Genomic DNA, 26,997 nt, shown 5'->3' on the forward strand with positions numbered 1-26,997 from the left:
ACTCTGCAATGCTGGCTTGATTGACTCTTAAGACCATGTTGATGGTAAGACAAACCTAGAGCACCTGCATGCACAGAACATATAGAACCTGCTTCAGGGGTTGTGATCAAAATCCTTCCAATGTCGTTGCTTAAGACTGACATTCTACCCTGTTCAAATCTCTTTCCCGCTACCGTTTTTAGGTGGAAAACTCAGGGGATCCTTGGGAAAACTTCCAAAATTCCCAGTCACTTTCCTATTGGGAATGTGTCTACTTGCTCATGGTCACTATGTCAACAGTGGGCTACGGGGATGTCTATGCAAAAACCACCCTGGGACGCCTGTTCATGGTCTTCTTCATCCTTGGGGGTTTGGTAAAACAACGTTTTTCTCTCCCCTCCTCCCCCCTTTGCCCCCCCCCCCCCCCCCCCCCCCACCCTCAACCCGCCTGTCCCCATTTTCACACTATATAGAACTGTTATACCAGACAGAACAGTTAGCCTTTCAATGTCTTCATCAATGTTAGCAATGTTTACATAGCACTGTTAAGCTTACCTATTTTTATATGTACAGTATAAAGTGCATTCGGAAAGTACTCAGACCTCTTGACCTTTTCCACGTTTTGTTACGTTACAGGCTTATTCTAAAATTGATTAAAAACATTTTTTTGGTTGCTTCTGTGTGTCGCTCTGGATGGGAGTCTGTTAGATGACTAATGTGATGTAGTTGTTGAGCGGCTTCACTGCAAGTATATTCTATGTTTTAAACATTCAATCAATCTACACACAATACCCCATAATGACAAAGCAAAAACAGGTTTTTATCATTTTGGGCAAATGTATAAAAAAAATACAAAACTGAAATATCACAAGTATTCCGATCCTTTACTCAGTACTTTGTTGAAGCACATTTGGCAGTGATTACTGCCTCAAGTCTTCTTGGGTATGATGCTACAAGCTTGGCACACTTGTATTTGGGGAGTTTCTCCCATTCTTCTGTGCAGATCCTCTCACGCTCTGTCAGGTTGGATGGGATGCGTCGCTCCATAGCTATTTTCAGGTCTCTTCAGAGATGTTCAAGGACACTCTGAGACTTGTCCCGAAGCCACTCCTGCGTTGTCTTGGCTGTGTGCTTAGAGTCATTGTCCTGTTGGAAGGTGAACCTTAACCCCCAGTCTGAGGTCCTGAGTGCTCTGGAGCAGGTTTTCATCAAGGTACTCCCTGCCACTGAAAAACATCCCCACAGCATGATGCTGCCACCACCATGCTTCACCGTAGGGATGGTGCCAGGTTTCCTCCAAACGTGACGCTTGGCATTCAGACCAAATATTTCAATCTAGGTTTCATCAGACCAGAGCATCTTGTTTCTCATGGTCTGAGAATCTTTAGGTGCCTTTTGGCAAACTCCAAGCAGGCTGTCATGTGCCTTTTACTGAGGAGTGTCTTCAGTCTGGCCACTCTACCATAAAGGCCTGATTGGTAGAGCGCTGCAGAGATGGTTGTCCTTCTGGAAGGTTCTCCATCTACGCAGTGGAGCTCTGGAGCTCCGTCAGTGACCATCGGGTTATTGGTCACCTCCCTGACCAAGGCCCTTCTCCCCCGATTGCTAAGTTTGGCAGGGTGGCCAGCTCTAGGAAGAGTCTTGGTGGTTCCAAATTTCTTCCATTTAAGAATGATGGAGGCCACTGTGTTCTTGGGGACCTTCAATGCTTCATACATTTTTTTGGTACACTTCCCCAGATCTGTGCCTCGACACAATCCTGTCTCGGAGCTCTACAGACAATTCCTTCGACCTCATGGCTTGGTTTTTGCTCTGACATGCACTGTCAACTGTGGGACCTTACATACTGTAGACAGGTGTGTGCCTTTCCAAATCATGTCCAATCAATTGAATTTACCACAGGTGGACTCCAATCAAGTTGTAGAAATATCTCAAGGATGTTGAATGGAAACAGGATGCACCTGAGCTCAATTTCGAGTCTCATAGCAAAGGGTTTGAATAGTTATGTAAATAAGGTATTTCTGTTTTTATTATTAATACAATTACAAACATTTCTAAAAAAACTGTTTTTGCTTTGTCATTATGGGGTATTGTGTGTAGATTGATGAGGGAAAAAAATTAATTTAATCAATTTTAAAATAAGGCTGTAACGTAACAAAATATGGAAAAATGTCAAGGGGTCTGAATACTTTCTGAAAGTGCTGTAAGTACCTGCTTAGGTTACTATTGATGCTATATTTGTCTATTAGGACTATTGCTGTGATGCCTCCTGTAGTAGCCTACTGTATATTTGCACTTGACAATAGTCACTCATGTCTTGCTTCCCTCCCTATAGCTTGTGGATTGTATTTGTCTGAAGAGTAGAGTTATAAGATAATGTGCTACTAGCAGATTGATAATGCGGTTGCTGCTGTTCTTCTTAAAGCAGTCTGTTGTTTCAGGACTACCCCCTTCCTCTCGTGTCCCTCCCCACTATTCCAACAAACACAGTGGCAGGAAGACCAGGCCTAGGCCAGCCTGAGTGATACCATAGCGACCGCAGCTCTTTACACTCTGACATTTAACCCCAGTCAGAACAGCACCCCCTAGAGGAAAATGGGCTCACTGCAGCTAAACAGATTTATGTTAGTTTAGACTGTTAGCCTGTAACTCGATCCATCTCATATGATCCAATAGAAGATGACCTCCAGCTGTTTGAGAGTGTTCCGTGTGGTTGTCATAGCGATGTGAAGAAAGAAAGAGAAAGAAACAAAGAAAGAAAGAGTGTTACTCTGTCTGGAGGCTGTTTAGGTCTGGCAGCAGTAGGTCTGTTTCCTATCAGGAGTGCCATTAAATTACTCCATTGTGGTTATTCTGTAAACCCAGATCAAACTCAAAGCAGCGCTCACATCAACCTCACATCGTAACACATTATTTCCCCTGGATTTGGGTTTCGTGAGTATATTGGCTTAGTAAAAGGTTAATGGATAAAACAGTAATGAAATAGCTCAATAGTTCATGGTTAACTGAACAGTTTGGTTGGTAGAGTGTAGCTCAGTTGGTAGTGCATGGCGCTTGCAATGCCAGGATTGTGGGTACGATTCCCAAGGGGGTCCAGTATGAAAATGTATGCATTCACTACTGTAAGTCGCTCTGGATAAGAGTGTCTGCTAAATGACTAAAATGTCAACATAAAAACATTTAGCAAAAACCTGAACAGTTAGTGGATAGCTAAACATTAAGCAACAGCTCAACAGTTTGTGAATAGTTATACGGTTAGTTAAAGGCTCAAAACGGTTACAAAATAGCTAAATAGATCATGGATAGCTGAACAGTTGGCACATAGCTCAACAGATAGTAGATAGCTAAATGGTTAGCAAACAGCTCAATAGTTAGTGGACAGCTAAACAGTAAGCAACAGCTCAACAGTTTGTGAATAGCTATAAGGTTAGCTAACTTCTCAAAGGTTGGTGGTTAGCAAGCAACTCAACAGGTAGTGGTTAGTTAAATGGATAGCAACAATCTAGACAGTTCGCTAAACGGTTTACAAACAACACTTTGTGAATAACTAAACAGTTAGTGGGTAGATAAATGGCTAGTAAAAAGCTCAGCAGCTAAAGAGTTATCAAAAATGGCTAAACAGTGCTAGCAGGATATTGCTGTTGACATAGGCAGTTAAGAGAGAAGTACGTCCGGACAGGACAGGAGGCTGCAACTTTGCAAAATGCATCCAGCTCATTCCCACTGCCCTCCAAATGAGTCTTAATGTGTTTTGCAGCTGTGGACCATCAGGCCGGCCTGCTCAAATCAACCTGCCACATCATTGGTGTTTGTTGGACAAAACATGGCACATAGGTTTTTTTCCCCTCTTCTCTTTGCTACTTCCAGATGTTTTAGATCCTATCACAGATCAACCGTTGTTGGACGGCTGTGGCGATATTTACGCTTTACATTTTTTCTTCCCATGACCCTTAAAAACTGGGGTTTTCTTAATTAAAACGTTTTCTTTCCTATTTTTACCCCCCAAATATGTTTCTAAAACTTTGATTGGGCAATGCATCTCACTATCTCTTAGTTTGTTCTCTTCTTTAAAGTGTCAGTGCTAAGTGAGAACTACGAGATAAACTTTTGGACACTCATCCCCCCCAGTTTTTCAGCATTTGCACATTTATTTGATATCTTTAAAAAAACACCCCCCCACCCCTTCGCCAGAAATCTGTTTGGATTCAAGGGCCCGCTAGCCGACTCCCCCTCCACCTCCTCTATGGCATAGTCTCTTTTTTTAGTCTCTTCTTCTGTCTCCCATCTTCTCCTTAGGCCATGTTTGCCAGCTACGTCCCTGAAATCATAGAGTTAATAGGAAACCGCAAGAAATATGGTGGTTCCTATAGTGCGGTTAATGGGAGAAAGTAAGTATTTTCCGGAAGGTTCTGCTGTCTTTCCTTGTACGCGGTAGAACCCTTTCTGCATGCCCTTTTCTTTTTTCTGTTTCATGCATGTAGGCCATGTTTGCTCGCTACGTGCCAGAAATTGCTGCTCTCATCCTTAATCGGAAGAAATACGGAGGGAGTTATAACTCTACACGAGGCAGAAAGTAAGTCCAAATCCAGTCAAGGTGTGGTTGTGTGACACAAGTGCTCCCCCTCAGGTTAAGAGTGATATGGGGGTTGATTCACCAAGTTACCATTACTTTAAAGTCACACTGCGTGACTGGAGACCTTGGCCATAAGGACACACATGTCCATGTCCCTTTACTCTCTCTATTTCTCTCTTTCCCCTGTCTTTATTCTCTCTCTGTCTTTATTCTCTCTGTGTCTTTATTCTCTCTCTCTCTCTTTATTCTCTCTCTGTCTTTATTCTCTCTGTCTTTATTCTCTCTCTGTCTTTATTCTCTCTCTGTCTTTATTCTCCCTGTCTTTATTCTCTCCCTGTCTTTATTCTCTCTCTGTCTTTATTATCTCTGTCTTTATTCTCTCTCTCTCTTTATTCTCTCTGTCTTTATTCTCTCTCTGTCTTTATTCTCTCTGTCTTTATTCTCTCTCTGTCTTTATTCTCTCTCTGTCTTTATTCTCTCTGTCTTTATTCTCTCTCTGTCTTTATTCTCTCTCTGTCTTTATTCTCTCTGTCTTTATTCTCTCCCTGTCTTTATTCTCTCCCTGTCTTTATTCTCTCTCTGTCTTTATTCTCTCTCTGTCTTTATTCTCTCCCTGTCTTTATTCTCTCTCTGTCTTTATTCTCTCTGTCTTTATTCTCTCTCTGTCTTTATTCTCTCTCTGTCTTTATTCTCTCTGTCTTTATTCTCTCCCTGTCTTTATTCTCTCCCTGTCTTTATTCTCTCTCTGTCTTTATTCTCTCCCTGTCTTTATTCTCTCCCTGTCTTTATTCTCTCTCTGTCTTTATTCTCTCTCTGTCTTTATTCTCTCCCTGTCTTTATTCTCTCTCTGTCTTTCTTCTTTCGCTCTCTCTCTCTCGCTCTCTTTCTTTTGCTGTCTCTCTCGTTGTCTCGCTGTCTCTCTCGTGTTCTCTCTTCTTCCCTCTCTCGATCTCTTGCTATCTTTCTCTCTCCCTGTCTTTCTTCTCTCTTTCTCTCTCTCTCTCTCTCTCTCTCTCTCTCTCTCTCTTGTTCTCTCTTGATCACTCTCTCTTTCTCACTCTGTCCCTCACTCAATGATTACCTGAAGTCCATCCTTGTGCTTTTGTTTTTATTTTTTACTTTGATACATCCTATGTGCTGCATTTTAATTTAATTTGAAAACTAGAGCTTTCATGACTACATTATAGACATATGCTATTAATATGTGATGATTTATTCCTAATTATGTACAGTACTGTTATGTGTTGTCCTACTTATTGATTCCGAGACCGTCCAATGACATTCCTCCTTCAATTGTGCTCTCACTATAAGGATGAATCAGGGTCATGATGATACATCATTGTAAAATAACTAGTCATGAAACCCCTACTATCAGCTCTAAAAAGTACACGTTTCTGCTTCACAAGAAAATAGAAAAATACATTCATCCTCAACTGCATTATTATTGGTGGTCTTTTAGTAGCATCATCAATCTCAATGACCTTGCAGGATATGATTTTGTTTCTTGTTTTCATTTTGCTTGATTTACTTTGATTAAGACATGTTTTTTTTTTTTTTTTTTGCATCATTTATCTGCATGTTCTCTGTGACCTGAGCTCAGCTCTGTTGGCTTTTTCATGCTTCATGGTTCCCATGACAAACCTGACAAAAAGCTCAACTTCCTGTCTTGTCACCACCAGCCCCATCGCATCATCACTGTGTGACATGACTCTTATTAACCGCTCACTCGCATCATCTCTGCTCGACATGACTCTGGCCATGATCTTCAGTCAGCTCCCACACCCTGAATGCTGGATGCCTCGCTCTCATTGGAGGCTCTCGATTGCTCTTGGCTTGCTTTGCCCGCTTGGTTCTGTGGTGTTGCGTTGTTTGGTTTGTGTGGCTGTAGTTGTGTGGGCAAGAGGTTGTGGTGTGTCTCTGTGTGTGTGTATGTGGACGTTCAGAACACAGGTTGTTGTGTTGTGTGTGTATGTACAGTGGGGCTGAGTCCCTGGTTCTGTGGTGTGTGTGTATGTGTATGTACAGTGGGGCTGAATCCCTGGTTCTGTGGCTCAAACCTTACTGGCTCAACAGCACATCACACAGACTAACTAACCTCTTAGTTAGACCCAGACTAACCTCACTGCTCCTAATAGTTTAGCTCAGCAGAATGAAGAGACTTCCTGCATCTCTCTCTCTCTCACCGTCTTTATATGTTCTACCTTACTATTTTCTTCCTCTCCCGCTTTTTCTTCCTTCTCTTTATCCTACTCTCCCTCATTCTCTCCTTTATCCTACTCTCCCTCATTCTCTCCTTTATCCTACTCTCCCTCATTCTCTCCTTTATCCTACTCTCCCTCATTCTCTCCTTTATCCTACTTTCCCTCATTCTCTCCTTTATCCTACTCTCCCTCATTCTCTCCTTTATCCTACTCTCCCTCATTCTCTCCTTTATCCTACTCTCCCTCATTCTCTCCTTTATCCCCCTCGATCTCTCTCTCTCTCTCTACCCCTTTTCCCCTCAGTGAGACAAGATTAACGAGATGTTATGTTTGGCTGGCGCCCTGCGTCTCCGTTCACTGACGGGGTGTTGAGAGAAGGGTTTGTCAAAACTGCCTACTCCCCCTCTCGCCACCTTTCCCTCTCCCTCACTCCCCCTTTCGCACACTCTCCCACTTTCACTCTTTACTGTACCTCTCTCTCTCTCTCGCCATTTCTTGCTATCTCTCTCTCTCCATCCCCCTTCTCCTTTTCCCTGGCTGTACCGTACATGTGGTAGTAATCGGGGCCCCAGGTCAGCCTGCCAAGCACAGAGGCTCAGACTGGCACCAAGATATGTGTATTGTTATGTTATATACTGTATGTATGGGTTCATACTTTATATGTACATATCAAGATACATATACAAACACATTTGTCATAATGGTTTATTGTTTCATTATGGAGAGTACACTTTTTGGGCAAGGAAAAATCTAAACAAGTTAAGTTCACGAAACTGTGGGTTAGGAAGATTTCCAACTTCCACTTAATATTATACATCTTAAAGTGTTTTATCTGTAGACATAGAATACAGTTTCATGACACGCCCATGCACACACACACACACACACCAGTCAGTGTAGTGACAGATCTCACGTCGCCTAGACTGATGTCATAAAGACGAGCGTTGTGTTGGCTCTCGACTCACTGCACTGTGGTTCTTATTAGGGCTCTGTGGTTTCCATTAGCCCCCACTGAAACAGAGGGACTGGTATGGAAACTGGGCTAATCCCTGGCTGAACCCTGCAGTACTCTGAATGTGTTAGTTCTCTGTAGGCCTATGAGGGCTTGTAGTCTGAGGTGTGGAGACCTGGAGACTCTCATCCCAGTCAAACATATTATATAATGTGTACAGTACGCATTAGGGAATTTAATGCACGATGTATTAACATAAATAAATACCATAATTAATGTGATACTGAACATGAATAAACTACATGAATTACCTACATGAGTAACATTAGAGTATGAATAACATCTCCAGTATTCAGGTTAGATAGCATCCAAATATATCTTCCTTGTTTCTGTGGCAAAATGTATTTTTAATGCTACACCGTGTTTCACTAGTTACAGAGATAGAGGCCGCTGTTGAGTGAAAGACACAAGAGATATGTTTGTTTTGGTGCCATTCTTTCTGCATCCTATAGTATCAGCCAATGGATCAGAGCGATATCAATGGTGTGGCCTCTGTTGCTGGTGTTTGAGCTGTCTGTTTGCTGTGGTGAAGTATTTGATGTGTTTCTGATGATATGGTTTGTTAGGTTGAAATCCTGCATGGTCTGTAATGCATGTTCTCAGACTTCCCTTGTGCATTTTAATGTGATGCTGTGCACCTTCTATTGTGGCACTTCTATGTGTAATATTTTCTCATATGTTCTGTGCCACCGTGATTGTACACACAACTTGAGTTTTTGTGTTTGAGTCCAAGGTCGAATAAGCCTAAAGGAAGTTATATTTTTTGCAAACCAATGAATAGATTTTGAATCGTATCCTTACTACTCCTTAAATATATAGCCAAATACCTTCCTTGGCTTGGATACTGTGCTGTTGTTTATAATGCTAGCCCTGGCACACCAATAGGCAAAATGATCAGTAGTTTGTCCATCCTGCAATGAAGTCAACGGAAGCTATATACTCCCAACAATGGTTCCGCTTTAAACATCTGTCCACTGATAACTCATATACACTACCGTTCAAATATTTGGTGGCACTTGTTTTTGAAGGAAAAGCTATTTTTTTGTCCATTTGAAAATAACATCAAATTGATCAGAAATACAGAGACTGTTGTAGCTGGCCTTCTAGGCAGAGATCCTCTGTCCAGTGTTTGTGTTTTTATTTTTATTGACCATTCTGAGATACTGTATGGCTATTCTTTGCAACTCTGCCTAGAAGGCCAGCATCCCAGAGTCGCCTCTTCACTGTTGACATTGAGACTGGTGTTTTGTGGGTACTATTTAATGAATCTACCAGTTGAGGACTTGTGAGGCATCTGTTTCTCAAACTAGAAATTTGAATGTACATATCCTCTTGCTCAGTTGTGCACCGGGGCCTCCCACTGCTCTTTCTATTCTGGTTAGAGGCAGTTTGCGCTGTTCTATGAAGGGAGTAGTACACAGCGTTGTACGAGATCTTCAGTTTCTTGGCAATTTTTCACATGGATTAGCCATCATTTCTCAGAACAAGAATAGACTGATTGGTTTCAGAAGAAAGTTCTTTGTTTCTGGCCCACAAATGCTGATGCTCAAGATACTCAACTGTTCTAAAGAAGGCCAGTTTTATTGCTTCTTTTATCAGAACAACAGTTTTCAGCTATGCTGACATAATTGCAAAAGGGTTTTCTAATGATCAATTAGCCTTTTAAAATGATTTGGATTAGCTAACACAACGTGCCATTGGAACACAGGAGTGATGGTTGCTGATAATGGGCCTCTGTACGCCTATGTAGATATTCCATAAAAAAAATCTGCTGTTTCCAGCTACAATAGTCATTTACAACATTAACAATATCTACACTGTATTTCTGATCAATTTGATGTTATTTTAATGGACAAAAAAAGGCAACATTTCTAAGTGACTCCACATTTCTGAACGGTAGTGTACATGGATATGAGATGTCTGAGATGAACTCGGTGTGTGTGTGTGTGTGTGTGTGTGTGTGTGTGTGTGTGTGTGTGTGTGTGTGTGTGTGTGTGTGTGTGTGCATGCGTGCGTGTGTGTGAGAGAGTGTGTGAGTGCTCACGCGCCTGTCTTAATGCGGAGCCACAATAAACCATTTACTACGCTGCACAAATCCCATATACTGTACTCAGCCTCTGAAGATGACTTCAGGACATTGGGAGTAGGAAAACATGACTGATGTTTTTGTCTCCCTGAATGGGACACATCATCTTCTGCCAATGGCTGTTGACATCTCACTGAGACCTCTGCTCATCATCTCACCAGAGAGCTCACAGCCTCATCACATTGCTGGATAGTTAGTCCAGGGCCCACAATCACCGCTGCTCTTCTAAACCCTTCATGGAATGAAGGCCAGATCTGTGAAGATCATTGTGTTCAATGGCTACCAGGCCATGTGTTGTCACCATGTCTACCAGGTGTCCACCAGATCATGTCTACTCCTTTCCTCTGGCCATGACCACCTCAATCTGCTTTAGCCTGCATCAGTCTGCCTCAGCCTGGCCTCAGTCTGCTTCAGTCCACTTAAGTATGCATCAGTCTGCTTTAGACCTCTTCAATGTGTTTCAATGCCACTTTGGACACACTGATCTGGACTGGAACTCATATGGACTTCCGTACCGTTCATATTCACACAGCTGAGAGAATTCACTCACACTCTTACAGTCGAGTCTTGCATATACAACAGGAGTTAATGTATCATCCAATGGTCTCATCTTCTCCCAGTATGAGAACATGGGTTTGGATCAGTGTTTGTTTCCGTTAGAACATATTGAGCCTGATGAGTTAGGTCTTGTAGTGATCAGGCCAGACCACAGTTCTTCAGTCAGTAACCCAATGCACAGACAGTCTAACTGCTCCACCAATCACATACAGGGACAGAGCTGCAGAAGCGAATTGTCATCTGGCATCTTGTCATCTCTTGTCTTGTGGCATCTCTTGAATAGAGACATTGTAATTACACAGATTGTCTTACAGGTCTTTTTAGGGCAATTAGGGTAGCTCGCCGTCTCTGTGTCCAATGTAATCCCCTTGATGACAAGAGGCTGGACTCAACAAGAACATGTTTGGGTTTCTCTTCATTTGAGGTGTGACGTCGAACATTGGCTCGACGACGTTGAGTTGGTTTTTCCTACCGCAGTACAAATGAGACCATTGGTAAAGCTGAACAGTTCAAACTGTCTTTAATCCTGTGGATTAGTTTGATTATGTAGTGTATCAACATACTACTTTAACTATGGAGGCATTGGGAAACCCTCCCCTAGGCAGCTTGCAAAATCTTTGCTTTGCGCTGGAGAACAGAACGAAATAATATGTATTTTGAGTCACCTGAACAGGCTTGATATGTTACAGTGACTAGGAGATGCATCTGTGTTTAAACTGACTCAAATCTACTCTGGTATGAGTGAAGATCCTATGTGAGTATTACTGTGAAACCCTCTATCTGAGAGCCTCTCTCTCTGGACTGGATCATCACCATCTGACACTGGAGCCCAGAGTGGAACCATTGGACAAACAAGGTCACGACCCCAGTCATGACCCCAGTCCGATCTATCCCCTATCTGTCTAAATCCATCTTCCTCCCAGAAGTCAGCAGTGCTCTATGTCTGACATAGAACTCCACTTCACTTTAAACACACTATCCTGCCATCCACACGTCAACCAGCTTCAAGTTCTGTTTAGAGGTCCTGTCAGCCGCAGACCAAGAAACCACTTTAGAAGGCTTTTAGTAATGCCTTGTATGAAAGCGTGCGTGTATTGATGTACATGTGTTTGTCAACATGTATTTGGATCTCAGAGGGTCAGTTTGACGCAAGGGGACGGATGACAATCTAAACCAGAATGTGTACTGTAGGATTATATTTTAGGTCTCCTTAAAGTGGTTCAAAGTTCAGGGTTTGGTTGCACACGTCATGTCATGGAGGGGGAAACTACGTTTTTCACTCTTGTGGGGATTTGTTTTCTTTTACTGAAAAAACAACAACACCAAAATTCATGTCTAGTTTTCTGAATATATTTTTCTGACACAAATGTTTTTTTATTGGGAATTGGAGTTGAGAGTGCTTTGGTATGATGTGTGTGTTCTTTTCGGGGCATTCCTGTGTTAGTTGTGATTTATGTTGCCTTGCTCAGGTTGATTTCACCCCACCCCCCCTTTCTCCAGGCACATTGTGGTCTGTGGTCATATAACGCTCGAAAGTGTCTCCAACTTCCTCAAAGACTTCCTACACAAGGACAGGGATGATGTCAATGTAGAAATAGTTTTTCTCCATAAGTAAGTACATGTTTCGCTCCCTGACTTTAAACCATTACATTGCAAAATGTAAAAAATATTTTACAAATATATAAAAATTAAACATATATATATATATGAATAGAAATATTCTTTCTCTCATGATCCCTCCCCTTTTTTTTAAATGTGGGGTCTAATGTATTTCTAAAGTATGCATCAAATATCTACACTATATATACAAAACTATGTGGACACCCCTTCAAATTAGTGTATTCGGCTAATTCAGCCACAACCGTTGCTGTTAGGTGTACAAAATCGAACACACAGCCATGCAATCTCCATAGACAAACATTGGCAGTAGAATGGCTCGTACTGAAGAGCTCAGTGACTTTCAATGTGTCACCGTCATAGGATGCCACCTTTCCAACAAGTCAGTTCATCAAATTTCTGCCTGATTAGAGCTGTCCCGATCAGCTGAAAGTGCTGATATTGTGAAGTGGAAACGTCTAAGAGCAACAACGGTTCAGCTGCAAAGTGGTAGGCCACACAAGCTCACAGGGCGGGACTGCTGAGTGCAGAAGCGCGAAGCACGTAAAAATCATCTGTCCTCGGTTGCGACACTCACTACGAGTTACAAACTGCCTCTGGCAGCAAAATCAGTACAAGAACTGTTCGACGGGAACTTCATGAAATGGGTTTCCATGTCCGAGCAGCCACACACAAGCCTAAGATCACCATGCGCAACGCCAAGCATCGGCTAGAGTGGTGTAAAGCTCGCTGGAGTGGCGTAAAGCTCGCTGCAGTGGAAATGCATTCTCTGGAGTGATGAATCACACTTCACCATCTGCCAGTCCAATGGACGAATCTGGGTTTGGCGGATGCCAGGAGAATGCTACCTGCACGAATGCATAGTGCCAACTGTAAAGTTTGGTGGAGTAATAATGGTCTGGGGCTCTTTTTCATGGTTCGGGCTAGGCCGCTTAGTTACAGTGCAGGGAAATCTTAATGCTACAGCATACACTGACATTCTAGACGATTCTGTGCTTCCAACTTTATGGCAACAGTTTGGGGGAAGGCCCTTTCCTGTTTGCATGACAATGCCCCGTGCACAAAGCGACGTCAATAGAGAAATGGTATGTCGAGATCGGTGTGGAAGAACTTGACTGGCCTTTGGGATGAATTGGAACGCCGACTGCAAGCCAGGCCTAATCATCAAACATCAGTGCCCGACCTCACTAATGCTCTTGTGGCTGAATGGAAGCAAGTCCCCGCACCAATGTTCCAATATCCTGTGGAAAGCCTTCCCAGAAGAGTGGAGGCTGTTATAACAACGAAGGGGGATCCAACTCCATATTAATGCCCATGATTTTGGAATGAGATGTTTGACTAGCAGGTGTCCACATACATTTGGTCATGTAGTGTATGTCTTTTTTTTATGGGATCCAACCCCTTGATTGAGTATAGTACAGAGCACACTGCTTGTGAGTCACTCGGAAAGAGTTTCTGCTTCATTAGTTAACAACTTCAAATCCCAACATGTATATGTCCTTGCACTCTCTCTCTCTTTCTCTTTCACTCTCTCACTCGCTGCTCCTGTAGTATTTCCCCTAATCTTGAGCTGGAAGCCTTGTTCAAACGCCACTTTACCCAAGTGGAGTTCTACCAGGGATCTGTTCTCAACCCTCACGATCTGGCCCGAGTGAAGGTACTGTACTGGCATGTACTGCTGTTATAAATCATATTACACTGTACTGTAGTTACAGGATGAAAGGCTGTGTGTGAAAACAAGAAAATACTAAAAAAGGCCAATGCTCCTGATCCCACCATCTAAGAGTGACAACGTTTCAATCCAAGTTGGACCTTTGCGTTGACCTGACAAAGATCAATCTTGGGTTGAAATGTGAATATTTAAAGGTGAGAGGGTTACTGCTGTGTATTTTCTAACTCTTTATCATTCCCTGTATAGATTGAGTCAGCAGACGCCTGTCTGATTCTGGCTAATAAATACTGTCCTGATCCCGATGCTGAAGATGCCTCCAACATCATGAGGTAATGATGATGATGATGATGATAAAAATTCTGGAGAGGGGACTGTTTACAGTATGTGTTCAATATATATTTTTGAATTTGTAGGGTCATCTCTATCAAGAACTATTCCCCCAAGATACGAATTATCACTCAAATGTTACAATACCATAACAAGGTAGGGTCAGCACATCACTCCTATGCTTCCTGCAATGATCAACATAAGATAACTATGGTTCAAACGTCTTTGGAGATGTGTAATGTGTGTGTGTGTGTGTGTGTGTGTAGGCTCACCTGCTCAACATTCCTAGCTGGAACTGGAAGGAGGGGGATGATGCGATCTGTCTAGCAGAGCTGAAGGCTGGCTTCATAGCTCAGAGCTGTCTAGCCCAGGGCCTCTCCACCATGCTTGCCAATCTCTTTTCCATGAGGTCTTTCATCGAGGTAACGTTGATACAACATTAACATGACCTTTTCACAAATATCTCTTTCATCAACCTAACAATATCAATAAGGGAACATTAGCACAAATTATTTGACGCAATGTCAGCACGGTAACATTAACGCAACCTTTTCACAATGTCTGTCATCGAGATAATGTTGACACAATGTCAGCACGGTAACATTAACACAACCTTTTCACAATGTCTGTCATCGAGATAATGTTGACACAATGTCAGCACGGTAACATTAACACAACCTTTTCACAATGTCTGTCATCGAGATAATGTTGACACAATGTCAGCACGGTAACATTAACACAACCTTTTCACAATGTCTGTCATCGAGATAATGTTGACACAATAACAGTAAGGTAACATAAAGGCCTAGATTCAATCTGGTCCGCAGAAGATCCACGTTATAGCATGATTGACATTTAAGGGTAATTTCCGTTTGAGCCAACATACAGTATGCAGTATTTAAGGTGAATGTGCTCTCCGCAAACTTGTAAACATGGCCTTTAAAATAGCCGAAAAGGGGTGATGGGATTGAATCTAGCCCTAACACAACCTTTTCACAATGAGGTCTGTCATAAGAGGTAACGTTGACACAATAACAGTAATGTAACATTAACACAACCTGTTCACAATGTTGTTTTACTTTGGTATTTACTCTAGTACTACAGGATAGATACTGTAAGTGATTCCATGGGAGGACTGAGCTCTGATCTTCTGAGTGAGTGTTTTCATTCAGAATCGTAACGGTCTTTCAGTCAGTCTGGTTTATCATATATAATCTGTAGGATCTTTGGTACTCTGCATTGCAGAGGTGCTCCCCTATATGAAAGAGCTGGTCTTCTTGTCGTAAAGATAATGGAGAAGTTTATAATGAGCGGGCTGACGAGGTCAGGATGGAGAAGAAACATCTGCTGGCCATATTTCCTGTATGAAAACAGACTAAGAAATGTAGAAAAGATGGACTATCGATGCTAAACCATAAAAGGGGGTCTAAGCTGTGAATGAAAAGGCATTGTCCTCGTTAAAGAGGGATTTAAAACGTTCGGCTTTCATCATCTACCATATGGCAGCTGCAAAGCTTTCAGGAAACTCATCCCTCATCGTCTATGGCAGCTCAGTGGATATGATGTAGCCCGCATGAACATCTGACAAAGAAGGGAGGAATCACTTCACATGAGAGGAAGAAATGAAGAGCTACAGTATCATTGTTACCATTATTTGATGAGTTGTGAAGCGATACAGCCTTATTCAGTCAGAACTCATGCTAGGCCAAGCCTAGTGAAACAACTTGTACATAATATACTGTCACCAAGTCAGCACGCCATTGCTTCACTCAAAGTCAACTAAAACGCTATATTCAAACCATACCATCTCTGGTTTAATAGCAGGATGAATACACATGGCATACTGTATATTATTAAAATAGTTGGAATCAAAGAGTCGATGTGAATGACCGAAGAACATGAAATTATTCAAAATCTATCATAAATGCTAATATGAACCATTTTGAATGGCACCATTGTGCGGTTGAGAGAGAGAGGACAGGAGTAATTAAAATAGTTCTGTAATAGAGGTGGCATCTTCTGATTCTGTCAGCATGCCTTAGACTTTGAGACCTCCATAAACATATGAACCTAAAGGCACAACGCTATAAACGGAATGCTTATAGTGCATGGTGGGTTGCACTTGAGGACCGATTATTGTGAGGCTTCTTAACTATGTGAAGAGTGATGTGTCCGACAGCTTTTCTCAGCACAACTCTTACTAGGTAATTACAGAGAATGCGTTCCAAATGGCATCCTATTCCCTATTTAGTGCACTACTTTTGACCAGGGCCCATAGCGCGATATAGGGAATATGGTGCCTTTTGGTACACATCATGGAGAAATAGTTCAGTTCTGACACATTCTGCTGCAGATGTCTGTAATGAGCCTGTGTGTGAATGGGAATGGAGGGATGTCTGGTCAGATCTGGATGAAGTTCATCAGGCCTTGTTTTGTTACCAGGGCGATAATAGTCCGTCGTCATGGCAATTTGTCATCACAGGTGATTGAAACAGGAAGAAAACCAGAAAGTTAGTGAAAGGTGCTAATGAGAGACCCAAAAATACACACACACACACACACACAATATAATGGATGCCATCTCCACAGGATCCCCTCGATTAGTGTTCCCCTATAGATGCCTGACCAATTGCTCTTACCCAAACAGGCGAGGCATGTGTGTGTGGTAGTTATAGAGGAACTGAGTCCCATATTAAAGCCTGTACAGCAGTTAGGATGGGGTGTAGTTATGATAAAGAGACATGGAGACGGTTTCATTATGGGTCTAAGGATCTGACTGTGTCTGCAGTTCGTCAAAGTGTCTTCTCCTCCATCACTAAGAGACTGCTATTGAGGATGGGCTTATAAGTGGCTTATAACTGTGCTCAAGTTACTACTATACACATTTTCCATTTGTATATGTATTTTTATGTATTTATATGTATCTTTACGTATTTATATATGTATTTATATGTATCTTTACGTATTTATATATGTATGTTGTGCTTGTTGCTTCTCAGATTGAAGAGGATACGTGGCAGAAGTACTATTTAGAAGGGGTAGCTAATGAGATGTACACAGAGTATCTGTCCAGTGCCTTTGTGGGGCTCTCCTTCCCAGCAGTCTGTGAGTAAGTATGACACACCACAGTGATTTAGTCCTTGGGCCGATATGGGTAACTCTCTCTGCTACATTCTGCTGCTCTGTTTTACTGCTGCTGTACAAACGCTGTTCTGTCCCTGGTACTGCTACAACCGCTGTTCTGTTCCCTGGTACTGCTACAACCGCTGTTCTGTTCCCTGGTACTGCTACAACCGCTGTTCTGTTCCCTGGTACTGCTACAACCGCTGTTCTGTTCCCTGGTACTGCTACAACCGCTGTTCTGTTCCCTGGTACTGCTACAACCGCTGTTCTGTTCCCTGGTACTGCTACAACCGCTGTTCTGTTCCCTGGTACTGCTACAACCGCTGTTCTGTTCCCTGGTACTGCTACAACCGCTGTTCTGTTCCCTGGTACTGCTATAACCGCTGTTCTGTTCCCTGGTACTGCTACAACCGCTGTTCTGTTCCCTGGTACTGCTACAACCACTGTTCTGTTCCCTGGTACTGCTACAACCACTGTTCTGTTCCCTGGTACTGCTACAATCACTGTTTTGTTCCCTGGTACTGCTACAACCGCTGTTCTGTTCCCTGGTACTGCTACAACCACTGTTCTGTCCCTGGTACTGCTACAACCACTGTTCTGTCCCTGGTACTGCTGCAAACGCTGTTCTGTCCCTGGTACTGCTACAACCGCTGTTCTGTTCCCTGGTACTGCTACAACCGCTGTTCTGTTCCCTGGTACTGCTACAACCGCTGTTCTGTTCCCTGGTACTGCTACAACCGCTGTTCTGTTACCTGGTACTGCTACAACTCCAGTTCTGTTCCCTGGTACTGCTACAACCGCTGCTCTGTCCCTGGTACTTCTACAACCACTGTTCTGTCCCTGGTACTGCTACAACCGCTGTTTTGTTCCCTGGTACTGCTACAACCACTGTTCTGTTCCCTGGTACTGCTACAACCGCTGTTCTGTTCCCTGGTACTGCTACAACCACTGTTCTGTTCCCTGGTACTGCTACAACCGCTGTTCTGTTCCCTGGTACTGCTACAACCACTGTTCTGTCCCTGGTACTGCTACAACCACTGTTCTGTCCCTGGTACTGCTGCAAACGCTGTTCTGTCCCTGGTACTGCTACAACCGCTGTTCTGTTCCCTGGTACTGCTACAACCGCTGTTCTGTTCCCTGGTACTGCTACAACCGCTGTTCTGTTCCCTGGTACTGCTACAACCGCTGTTCTGTTCCCTGGTACTGCTACAACCGCTGTTCTGTTCCCTGGTACTGCTACAACTCCAGTTCTGTTCCCTGGTACTGCTACAACCGCTGCTCTGTCCCTGGTACTTCTACAACCACTGTTCTGTCCCTGGTACTGCTACAACCGCTGTTTTGTTCCCTGGTACTGCTACAACCACTGTTCTGTTCCCTGGTACTGCTACAACCGCTGTTCTGTTCCCTGGTACTGCTACAACCACTGTTCTGTTCCCTGGTACTCCTACAACCGCTGTTCTGTTCCCTGGTACTGCTACAACCACTGTTCTGTTCCCTGGTACTGCAACAACCACTGTTTTGTTCCCTGGTACTGCAACAACCCCTGTTCTGTTCCCTGGTACTGCTACAACCGCTGTTCTGTTCCCTGGTACTGCTACAACCACTGTTCTGTTCCCTGGTACTGCAACAACCACTGTTTTGTTCCCTGGTACTGCAACAACCACTGTTTTGTTCCCTGGTCCTGCTACAACCACTGTTTTGTTCCCTGGTACTGCAACAACCACTGTTTTGTTCCCTGGTACTGCTACAACCGCTGTTCTGTTCCCTGGTGCTGCTACAACTACTGTTCTGTTCCCTGGTACTGCTACAACCACTGTTCTGTTCCCTGGTACTGCTACAACCCTTGTTCTGTTCCCTGGTACTGCTACAACCACTGTTCTGTTCCCTGGTACTGCTACAACCACTGTTTTGTTCCCTGGTACTGCAACAACCACTGTTTTGTTCCCTGGTACTGCTACAACCACTGTTCTGTTCCCTGGTGCTGCTACAACTACTGTTCTGTTCCCTGGTACTGCTACACCCACTGTTCTGTTCCCTGGTACTGCTACAACCCTTGTTCTGTTCCCTGGTACTGCTACAACCACTGTTCTGTTCCCTGGTACTGCTACAACCCCTGTTCTGTTCCCTGGTACTGCTACAACCACTGTTCTGTTCCCTGGTCCTGCTACAACCACTGTTCTGTTCCCTGGTCCTGCTACAACCACTGTTCTGTTCCCTGGTCCTGCTACAACCACTGTTCTGTTCCCTGGTACTTCTACAAACACTGTTCTGTTCCCTGGTACTGCTACAACCCCTGTTCTGTTCCCTGGTACTGCTACAACCACTGTTCTGTTCCTTGGTCCTGCTACAACCACTGTTCTGTTCCCTGGTCCTGCTACAACCACTGTTCTGTTCCCTGGTCCTGCTACAACCACTGTTCTGTTCCCTGGTACTGCTACAACCACTGTTCTGTTCCCTGGTTCTGCTACAACCACTGTTCTGTTCCCTGGTCCTGCTACAACCACTTATGTTCCCTGGTACTGCTACAACCACTGTTCTGTCCCTGGTTCTGCTACAACCACTGTTCTGTTCCCAGGTCCTGCAACAACCACTGTTCTGTTCCCTGGTACTGCTACAACCACTGTTCTGTCCCTGGTTCTGCTACAACCACTATTCTGTTCCCTGGTCCTGCTACAAATCAAATCTAATCTAATTTATTTATATAGCCCTTCGTACATCAGCTGATATCTCAAAGTGCTGTACAGAAACCCAGCCTAAAACCCCAAACAGCAAGCAATGCAGGTGTAGAAGCACGGTGGCTAGGAAAAACTCCCTAGAAAGGCCAAAACCTAGGAAGAAACCTAGAGAGGAACCAGGCTATGTGGGGTGGCCAGTCCTCTTCTGGCTGTGCCGGGTGGAGATTATAACAGAACATGGCCAAGATGTTCAAATGTTCATAAATGACCAGCATGGTCGTATAATAATAAGGCAGAACAGTTGAAACTGGAGCAGCAACACAGTCAGATAGACTGGGGACAGCAAGGAGTCATCATGTCAGGTAGTCCAGGTAGTGCTACAACCACTGTTCTGTCCCTGGTTCTGCTACAACCACTATTCTGTTTCCTGGTCCTGCTACAACCACTGTTCTGTTTCCTGGTACTGCTACAACCACTGTTCTGATTCCTGGTACTGCTTCAACCACTGTTCTATCCCTAGTACTGCTACAACCACTGTTCTGTTCCCTGGTACTGCTACAACCACTGTTCTGTTCCCTGGTCCTGCTACAACCACTGTTCTGTCCCTGGTACTGCTTCAACCACTGTTCTGTCCCTGGTACTGCTACAACCACTGTTCTGTTCCCTGGTACTGCTACAACCACTGTTCTGTCCCTGGTACTGCTACAACCACTGTTCTGTTCCCTGGTACTGCTTCAACCACTGTTCTGTCCCTGGTACTGCTTCAACCACTGTTCTGTTCCCTGGTACTGCTACAACCACTGTTCTGTCCCTGGTACTGCTTCAACCACTGTTCTGTCCCTGGTACTGCTACAACCACTGTTCTGTTCCCTGGTACTGCTACAACCACTGTTCTGTCCCTGGTACTGCTACAACCACTGTTCTGTTCCCTGGTACTGCTACAACCACTGTTCTGTCCCTGGTACTCCTTCAACCACTGTTCTGTCCCTGGTACTGCTTCAACCACTGTTCTGTCCCTGGTACTGCTACAACCACTGTTCTGTTCCCTGGTACTGCTACAACCACTGTTCTGTTCCCTGGTCCTGCTACAACCACTGTTCTGTCCCTGGTACTGCTACAACCACTGTTCTGTTCCCTGGTACTGCTACAACCACTGTTCTGTTCCCTGGTCCTGCTACAACCACTGTTCTGTCCCTGGTCCTGCTACAACCACTGTTCTGTCCCTGGTACTGCTACAACCACTGTTCTGTCCCTGGTACTGCTACAACCACTGTTCTGTTCCCTGGTCCTGCTACAACCACTGTTCTGTCCCTGGTACTGCTACAACCACTGTTCTGTTCCCTGGTACTGCTACAACTGCTGAAGAATAGTTGGTAGATAGAGGAGGACAATGACATTAAGAGTAAATTAATATAATATAAAAGAAAAGGAACATTTTCATTTGAAACTATTGGTAATGTTGAAATAGTAACTATATAATGTAGAACCTTGAAGAGGCATACCATTCCCTTACAATCCTCTGTGTGTGTGTCTGTGTGTGTGTGTGTCAGGCTGTGCTACGTGAAGCTGAAGCTGTTGCTTATCGCCATCGAGAACAAGTCGGAGCTGGGAGAGAGCAGGTTTGTGTCTCTGTGTTTCTGTCTGTTTCTCTCTGTGTTGTACAGGACAACGTGGCTGCTCTTGTTCTGTATATCACCACTGAACCTCTCTGTCTGTAACATCCCAGAACCTTTTTAAATCTTAGGATGTCTTTCAAGATTTATCTGTAACTAGTTGTCTCTGTGTTGAACCATGAAAACCATTAACACTATATGGTACTATTAACTGGCTAACTATTAACATGAAATACTACTATAAATCCCACCCACCCCAACAGTAGTGTGAACTGGTTTTGTGCAAATAATGCGTTTATAGTGGAGTTGTTTTAGTTTAGTTTTTACTATATTATGAAATCACTATTGAAGAAGTCATGTCTAACTAACTTGTTATATATTTTGAAAAACATTTATTTTTTAACTTTTGCTCAGCCTTTTTGTAGTGTGCTTGCACCTGGACATGATACGTGAGGCATTTCTTTTTGTCATGCCAGGCTTTTTCCACTACATAGTGCCACCATTCTCAGTGCCATCTGAACTGCATATCTCTCTGATAGCAGAAGTAAATGATTTCACAGATGCAATATGTGTAACAAGATCAGCTCTTCTAGATCTTCAACCTTCTGGTTTACTAAGTGATATGAAGGTCTTCCAACTTTTTCACAGAGTGCTACAGCAAGCACTTCCATTTCCCCATCAGAAGGTAGAAGGACAGCAAATTGAGACATATTGAGACACATTCATAATATGATTTTTCATCTCTCCTTTTATGTTAATAACAACTGTTTGATTTGAGGTTGTTTTCTTGTTGTTTGCAGAAGCCGAAAGCGGTATGCCCTCTTCCTTATCTTTCCCTCCAAAGTTCAACCCTATCGCCAACCCTTTAGAGCTTCTGACTTTGGGTCATGTTTCCTAAGGATCCATTTCCAAACCCTATATCAAAACGGGCCAACGTCTCACTCTATCTTTGATTGTGTTCCTTGTGCCTAATGCACTAACTTCTTTGCAGGCAGAGAGAGGATAGTTGAATTTGACTAGTTTGTAACTGATTTGTCTGATGTTGTCGACGTGCCCAGGCTAACACCATCCCCTCCATTTCTACCTCCTGTTTTCAGTTTCTTTCTGTCTCGCGTTTCAGTCGTCCTGCTTAATTTCTCTCTCACTTCAGTTCTTTTTCAGTGTCCTCAGTCAGTCGTAACTGTGTGCGAACTTTGTGCCAAACTGATTATAATTTTCTTCCCGGGTGTTTCTTTATTTTTGTGCTATGCTCATCATCACAACACTACTTCATATTATTATAGTTTTAATAGTGTCATCTCACTTATCAGTCGGGAAACAGATTGTTGATGTCTGAACCCCAGAAGGGTTTATCATGGATTAGGCTATTGTTGATTTGTTGCACATTTCTGCAATATTATGGAATCGGTGGATTGATTATGTCATTGTAGTTTGACACAAATGCATGTTTTATAGATTTTTACAATACAAACAGCATTTGTTAAGCCATGTCATATCTTATTCATGGCATGGGACCATTGACTTTGGATAACTTAACATTTATCCTATGGAGTTTTTAGGCCACGTTTTCCATGGGTGCTGCAAATCATCTTCATACTTGCATTTCATCCCTTTCTTACTGTTTTGTCATATGTGTGTGGATACGGTTTGCTTTCTGTGCGTGTGTGTGCGTGCGTGTGTGCGTAAGCTTGTGTGCGTGTCAGTCACCATGTACCCCCCATATCTGTGTGTCTCTGAGTAGATGTTATCAAATGAGGTCACTTCCTGTCAGTTTGGTGTTTAAGAAAACAATCCAACTGCACAGAAGTTACTGCAACAGTCTGCATCTACGTACCTGTCTCTTTATCTGTACTGCGGTGGCTATGCCTGGTCTGTTTTACACTGTTTGGTGACTGCATGTAATAACACTATCATATGGGATGCTTGCCTTGTTGCTCACAATATGAGGTTTTGATACAGTTTGTGCCTCTATGCATAATTGGAGAAAAATGACATTTTGTTTCATTTCTTTGTTATTAGATCTGAAATGTGTAAACTATGTGAAATCTCAGATTTGGGCAGCAATGTGTTTTTTTTGTAGTGGCTTTGTTAGTTTATTTTGTATTTTCCCGAAACAGCATGTCGAACGTGATTCCTGTTTTCTACGCTGGGGCCATTCTATCTGGTATAAAGCTCAATAGGGCAACTCTAAACTTAAGTTTAGCAGAATATCATGTTATTTTGCTGTTGCTATTGATTACAGCTTTATAATTGATCCAATCGCCCCCTTCTTGTTTAAGTACGTTGTTTGTAGAGCCCAGAGGAAAGATTTTCTTTATCATTTGCAAATTAGTCTGTAGTTTTCAGCTGCTCTCAGCTATTTTCTGAGCCTGCGTGCACTTTTACACAGTATAATGTTGGTATAGATAAGTTGTCTAAAATCTGTCTAAACAGTACCAAAGTACCAAAAACTAAAAACATTTCATGTATGAAGGCCGAACATTGAATGACAGTGAATAATTAATAAATTAAAGAGTTGGTAAAATAACATATTAGTAAATTAAAGAGTTGGTCAATTAAAATAACGTATTAGTAAATTAAAGAGTTGGTAAAGTAAAATAACGTATTAGTAAATTAAAGAGTTGGTAAAGTAACGTATTAGTAAATTAAAGATTTGGTAAAGTAAAATAACGTATTAGTAAATTAAAGAGTTTGTAAAATAACATATTAGTAAATTAAAGAGTTGGTAAAGTAAAATAACGTATTAGTAAATTAAAGAGTTTGTAAAATAACATATTAGTAAATTAAAGAGTTGGTAAAGTAAAATAACGTATTAGTAAATTAAAAGGTGAATAAAGTCAAATCAGGTATTAGCAAGTCAGTCAAGCATAAAACTTTAGTAAAGTACAATGAAGTATTAGTAAAACACAGGATTAGTCAAATTAGTAAAGTATAATAAAGCCTTAGTAAAGTAAACTATTGGCAAAGTATAGTATTCATAAAACAAGAAGCCAAATATTTGTTAAGTATTATCAAAATAAGTTAGGAAAGTATTCCTAAAGTAAAGTATGATTCATTTCCCTTTCGTCTGGGCTCGGAGGCCAGGGTTGTCGTCCCCTGACTGTCAGTCTGTGTGCTCCGTTTGTTAGTCTGTCTGCACTCCCATCATTGATGATTCCTACCCACAGGTAACCATTAATGAACTGGGCGTCCACTCTCGTCTCAGTCTAATTCAGGGGGAATGATACAGCCAGTCCATACAGGCACCCTACACGCACAAACACCATCCAAATCTACATTATCTTCTTTACTGTAGACATATGTTTGCGGATACAGTTTTAGGCTCTGTGAGGTTAGGGGTTACAGTGTTAGGGGTTAGAACGAATTTGAGTATGAATATTACTTATCCATTAGATAATATTACATGGCCATTTTCCCTCAGATTCTTGGTTATTAATTTGTTCTCCCTGATAAATCAACATGGACACTGATAATGTAATGCATATCATATCACATTTCTTAGCTCAAATACCCTAGAGCAGTACTGTAGCAGTACTATAACAATACTATAATACCCTAGAGCAGTACTGTAGCAGTACTATAACAATACTATAATACCCTAAAGCAGTGCTATAACAATACTATAATACACGAAAGCAGTACTGTAGCAGTACTTTAACAATACTTTAATACACTATATAACAACACTTAAGCCTATAGCAGATGATTCCTATTCCTCTGTAGTCTTAGTCCGAGGGCTGTTCATTCCCTTGCCTTCCACTGTCCAGTACTAACCCAGGTAACAGTATCTAACTGTAGTGTAACACACCCGTTACATCATTCTGATAGCTGATTGGCTCTGACTTCTGAGACTGAAACCACTCCATAACAACAATTTTAATTCTTTCTGCCCCCCTCTCCCACATCCCTCCTAACCTTGCCCCAAACCCCATCCAAGCCAATCAGAACCATGGTGAAAAAGAAAAGAATTAAAATGTACAAACCAACTCATGCTGTTGCGCATTCTGTCCATCTGTGTGAGTAGCCTCAGAGAAGGTGGCTGAACATGGAAACAATGGAAGAGGCAAGGTGTTTTTCGACACAATAACACTTGAACAAATACCCACCTCCATACAGTGGCCTACTAGTTCACACTGATAGCATTTACAGTACTTCCATTCCATACCACTCTCCAAACAAAGCAACTGGAGACTGCAGAAGCTGTGATTCCTTTGACCAATCCAATCAGGCCATTCTATATCGCTGTAGTAGTGTAGCTCCAGCTAGAGGATTGATGGTGGGTGTGTGTGTGTGTGTACCATTCCTCTTGATTAGCGTGTGAGTGTGACTCTAACGGCCGTAACAGCGCCTACAGAGCGTGATGTCATCTATCTCTCCCATTACCCAGCATCCTCATCAACCCGGGGAACCACGTAAAGATGCAGGAAGGAACTCTGGGGTTCTTCATCGCCAGCGACGCCAAAGAAGTAAAGAGGTAATGGCAGAAAAAAAGGCCACAGTCTCAGTTTAAGGCCTTGTCTGTTTTCTATCTTCACTCTCTTGGTGGCTAAAAAAGTCACCATACTGTACAAAGCGATTAGACATTAAACTCCTATAAATGTCATTGGTAAAAGTGAAAGACAGCTCACAGCTCAACCTGGTGGAATGGATAGAACTCAATTGGTGTAAGTTGCAAACCAAGATAATAAATGTCTATGCTGCTGTTTCCCCCCCAGAGCATTTTTCTACTGCAAAGCTTGTCACGACGACATCACAGACCCCAAACGGATCAAAAAGTGTGGCTGCAAACGACGTGAGTACAGCTACTCTCCGTCCACAACCCCACCACCCACCCCTCTCATGACCCCTCCCATCCCCAACCCCTCCCCTATCCCCCAATGTCTCTGAAGTATGATTAGGATGTGCTATAATAAAGATTGTCATATCCCTTACTGTTTCTCATAGGAATGTCCTTTTAGAGTGATAAAATGGAAATGGAAATTGCCCCAGTGATTACCTTGAGTCCCTTTTGAGTGTATCAACTGTGATCACAACTTTCAAACCTTCATTGTGGTATGATCTGAAATCAATGTGTTATGGTATTATTTTCTCAATCCAGGCAAACAGTACAGGCAACATTGTGTACATTTTGTTCGATTTTTTTTCATTTCATTTAATTTCTATTTTGAATATGTGAACCTATCATGTCAAGAATGTATCATAATGATGAAACTAGCTAGAAGGGTGGACTGAAGTCTGGAGGGCAAAAAAGACAGAGAGAGAAAGAAAGCGAGAAGACCGGCAAAGAGAGAAAGAAAGAGTGGGAGTTCTACATCAGTATGCTAACGATGGAATAAGTGAATGTCAGGGAGAGGTAGAATGACAGGAGTAGCTGAGCAGAAGAAGGAGGCTGTCAGATCGCCATAGTGACTCTGTGACACAGGCAGAGGTAATGACCTCAGTCAGGTGTTAGAATAAATGAGCCAATGGCGTTCCTCTGCTCAGGGGTCATTGGGGCAGATAACCAGACTCCCTGTTGGCCCAACCATAAAGAATCAGAGCACCTTATTGGGCCAGGCATT

General features: G+C 42.7%; 1 protein-coding gene across 24 annotated transcripts in view; it reads left to right on the plus strand.

The window, feature by feature from the left end:
* The window catches only part of kcnma1a (potassium large conductance calcium-activated channel, subfamily M, alpha member 1a), a 277,460-nt gene that overhangs the window by 193,759 nt on the left and 56,704 nt on the right, over positions 1-26,997 (plus strand). For 12 of the 24 annotated variants that reach the window (XM_031835538.1, XM_031835527.1, XM_031835530.1 and 9 more), the window contains exons 8-19: positions 183-353; positions 4,276-4,367; positions 11,910-12,020; positions 13,578-13,683; positions 13,945-14,027; positions 14,112-14,181; positions 14,292-14,447; positions 17,025-17,134; positions 21,374-21,442; positions 22,237-22,248; positions 25,824-25,910; positions 26,152-26,228. In XM_031835538.1, coding sequence (XP_031691398.1) covers positions 183-353; positions 4,276-4,367; positions 11,910-12,020; positions 13,578-13,683; positions 13,945-14,027; positions 14,112-14,181; positions 14,292-14,447; positions 17,025-17,134; positions 21,374-21,442; positions 22,237-22,248; positions 25,824-25,910; positions 26,152-26,228 — 1,144 coding nt within the window. The remainder of the gene's footprint in view (positions 1-182; positions 354-4,275; positions 4,368-11,909; positions 12,021-13,577; positions 13,684-13,944; positions 14,028-14,111; positions 14,182-14,291; positions 14,448-17,024; positions 17,135-21,373; positions 21,443-22,236; positions 22,249-25,823; positions 25,911-26,151; positions 26,229-26,997) is intronic. The other 12 variants (XM_031835531.1, XM_031835541.1, XM_031835550.1 and 9 more) reach the window with 1 other exon arrangement.

The sequence above is a fragment of the Oncorhynchus kisutch genome, linkage group LG11 (assembly GCF_002021735.2).
Source record: "Oncorhynchus kisutch isolate 150728-3 linkage group LG11, Okis_V2, whole genome shotgun sequence".
NCBI classification, from domain to species: domain Eukaryota; kingdom Metazoa; phylum Chordata; class Actinopteri; order Salmoniformes; family Salmonidae; genus Oncorhynchus; species Oncorhynchus kisutch.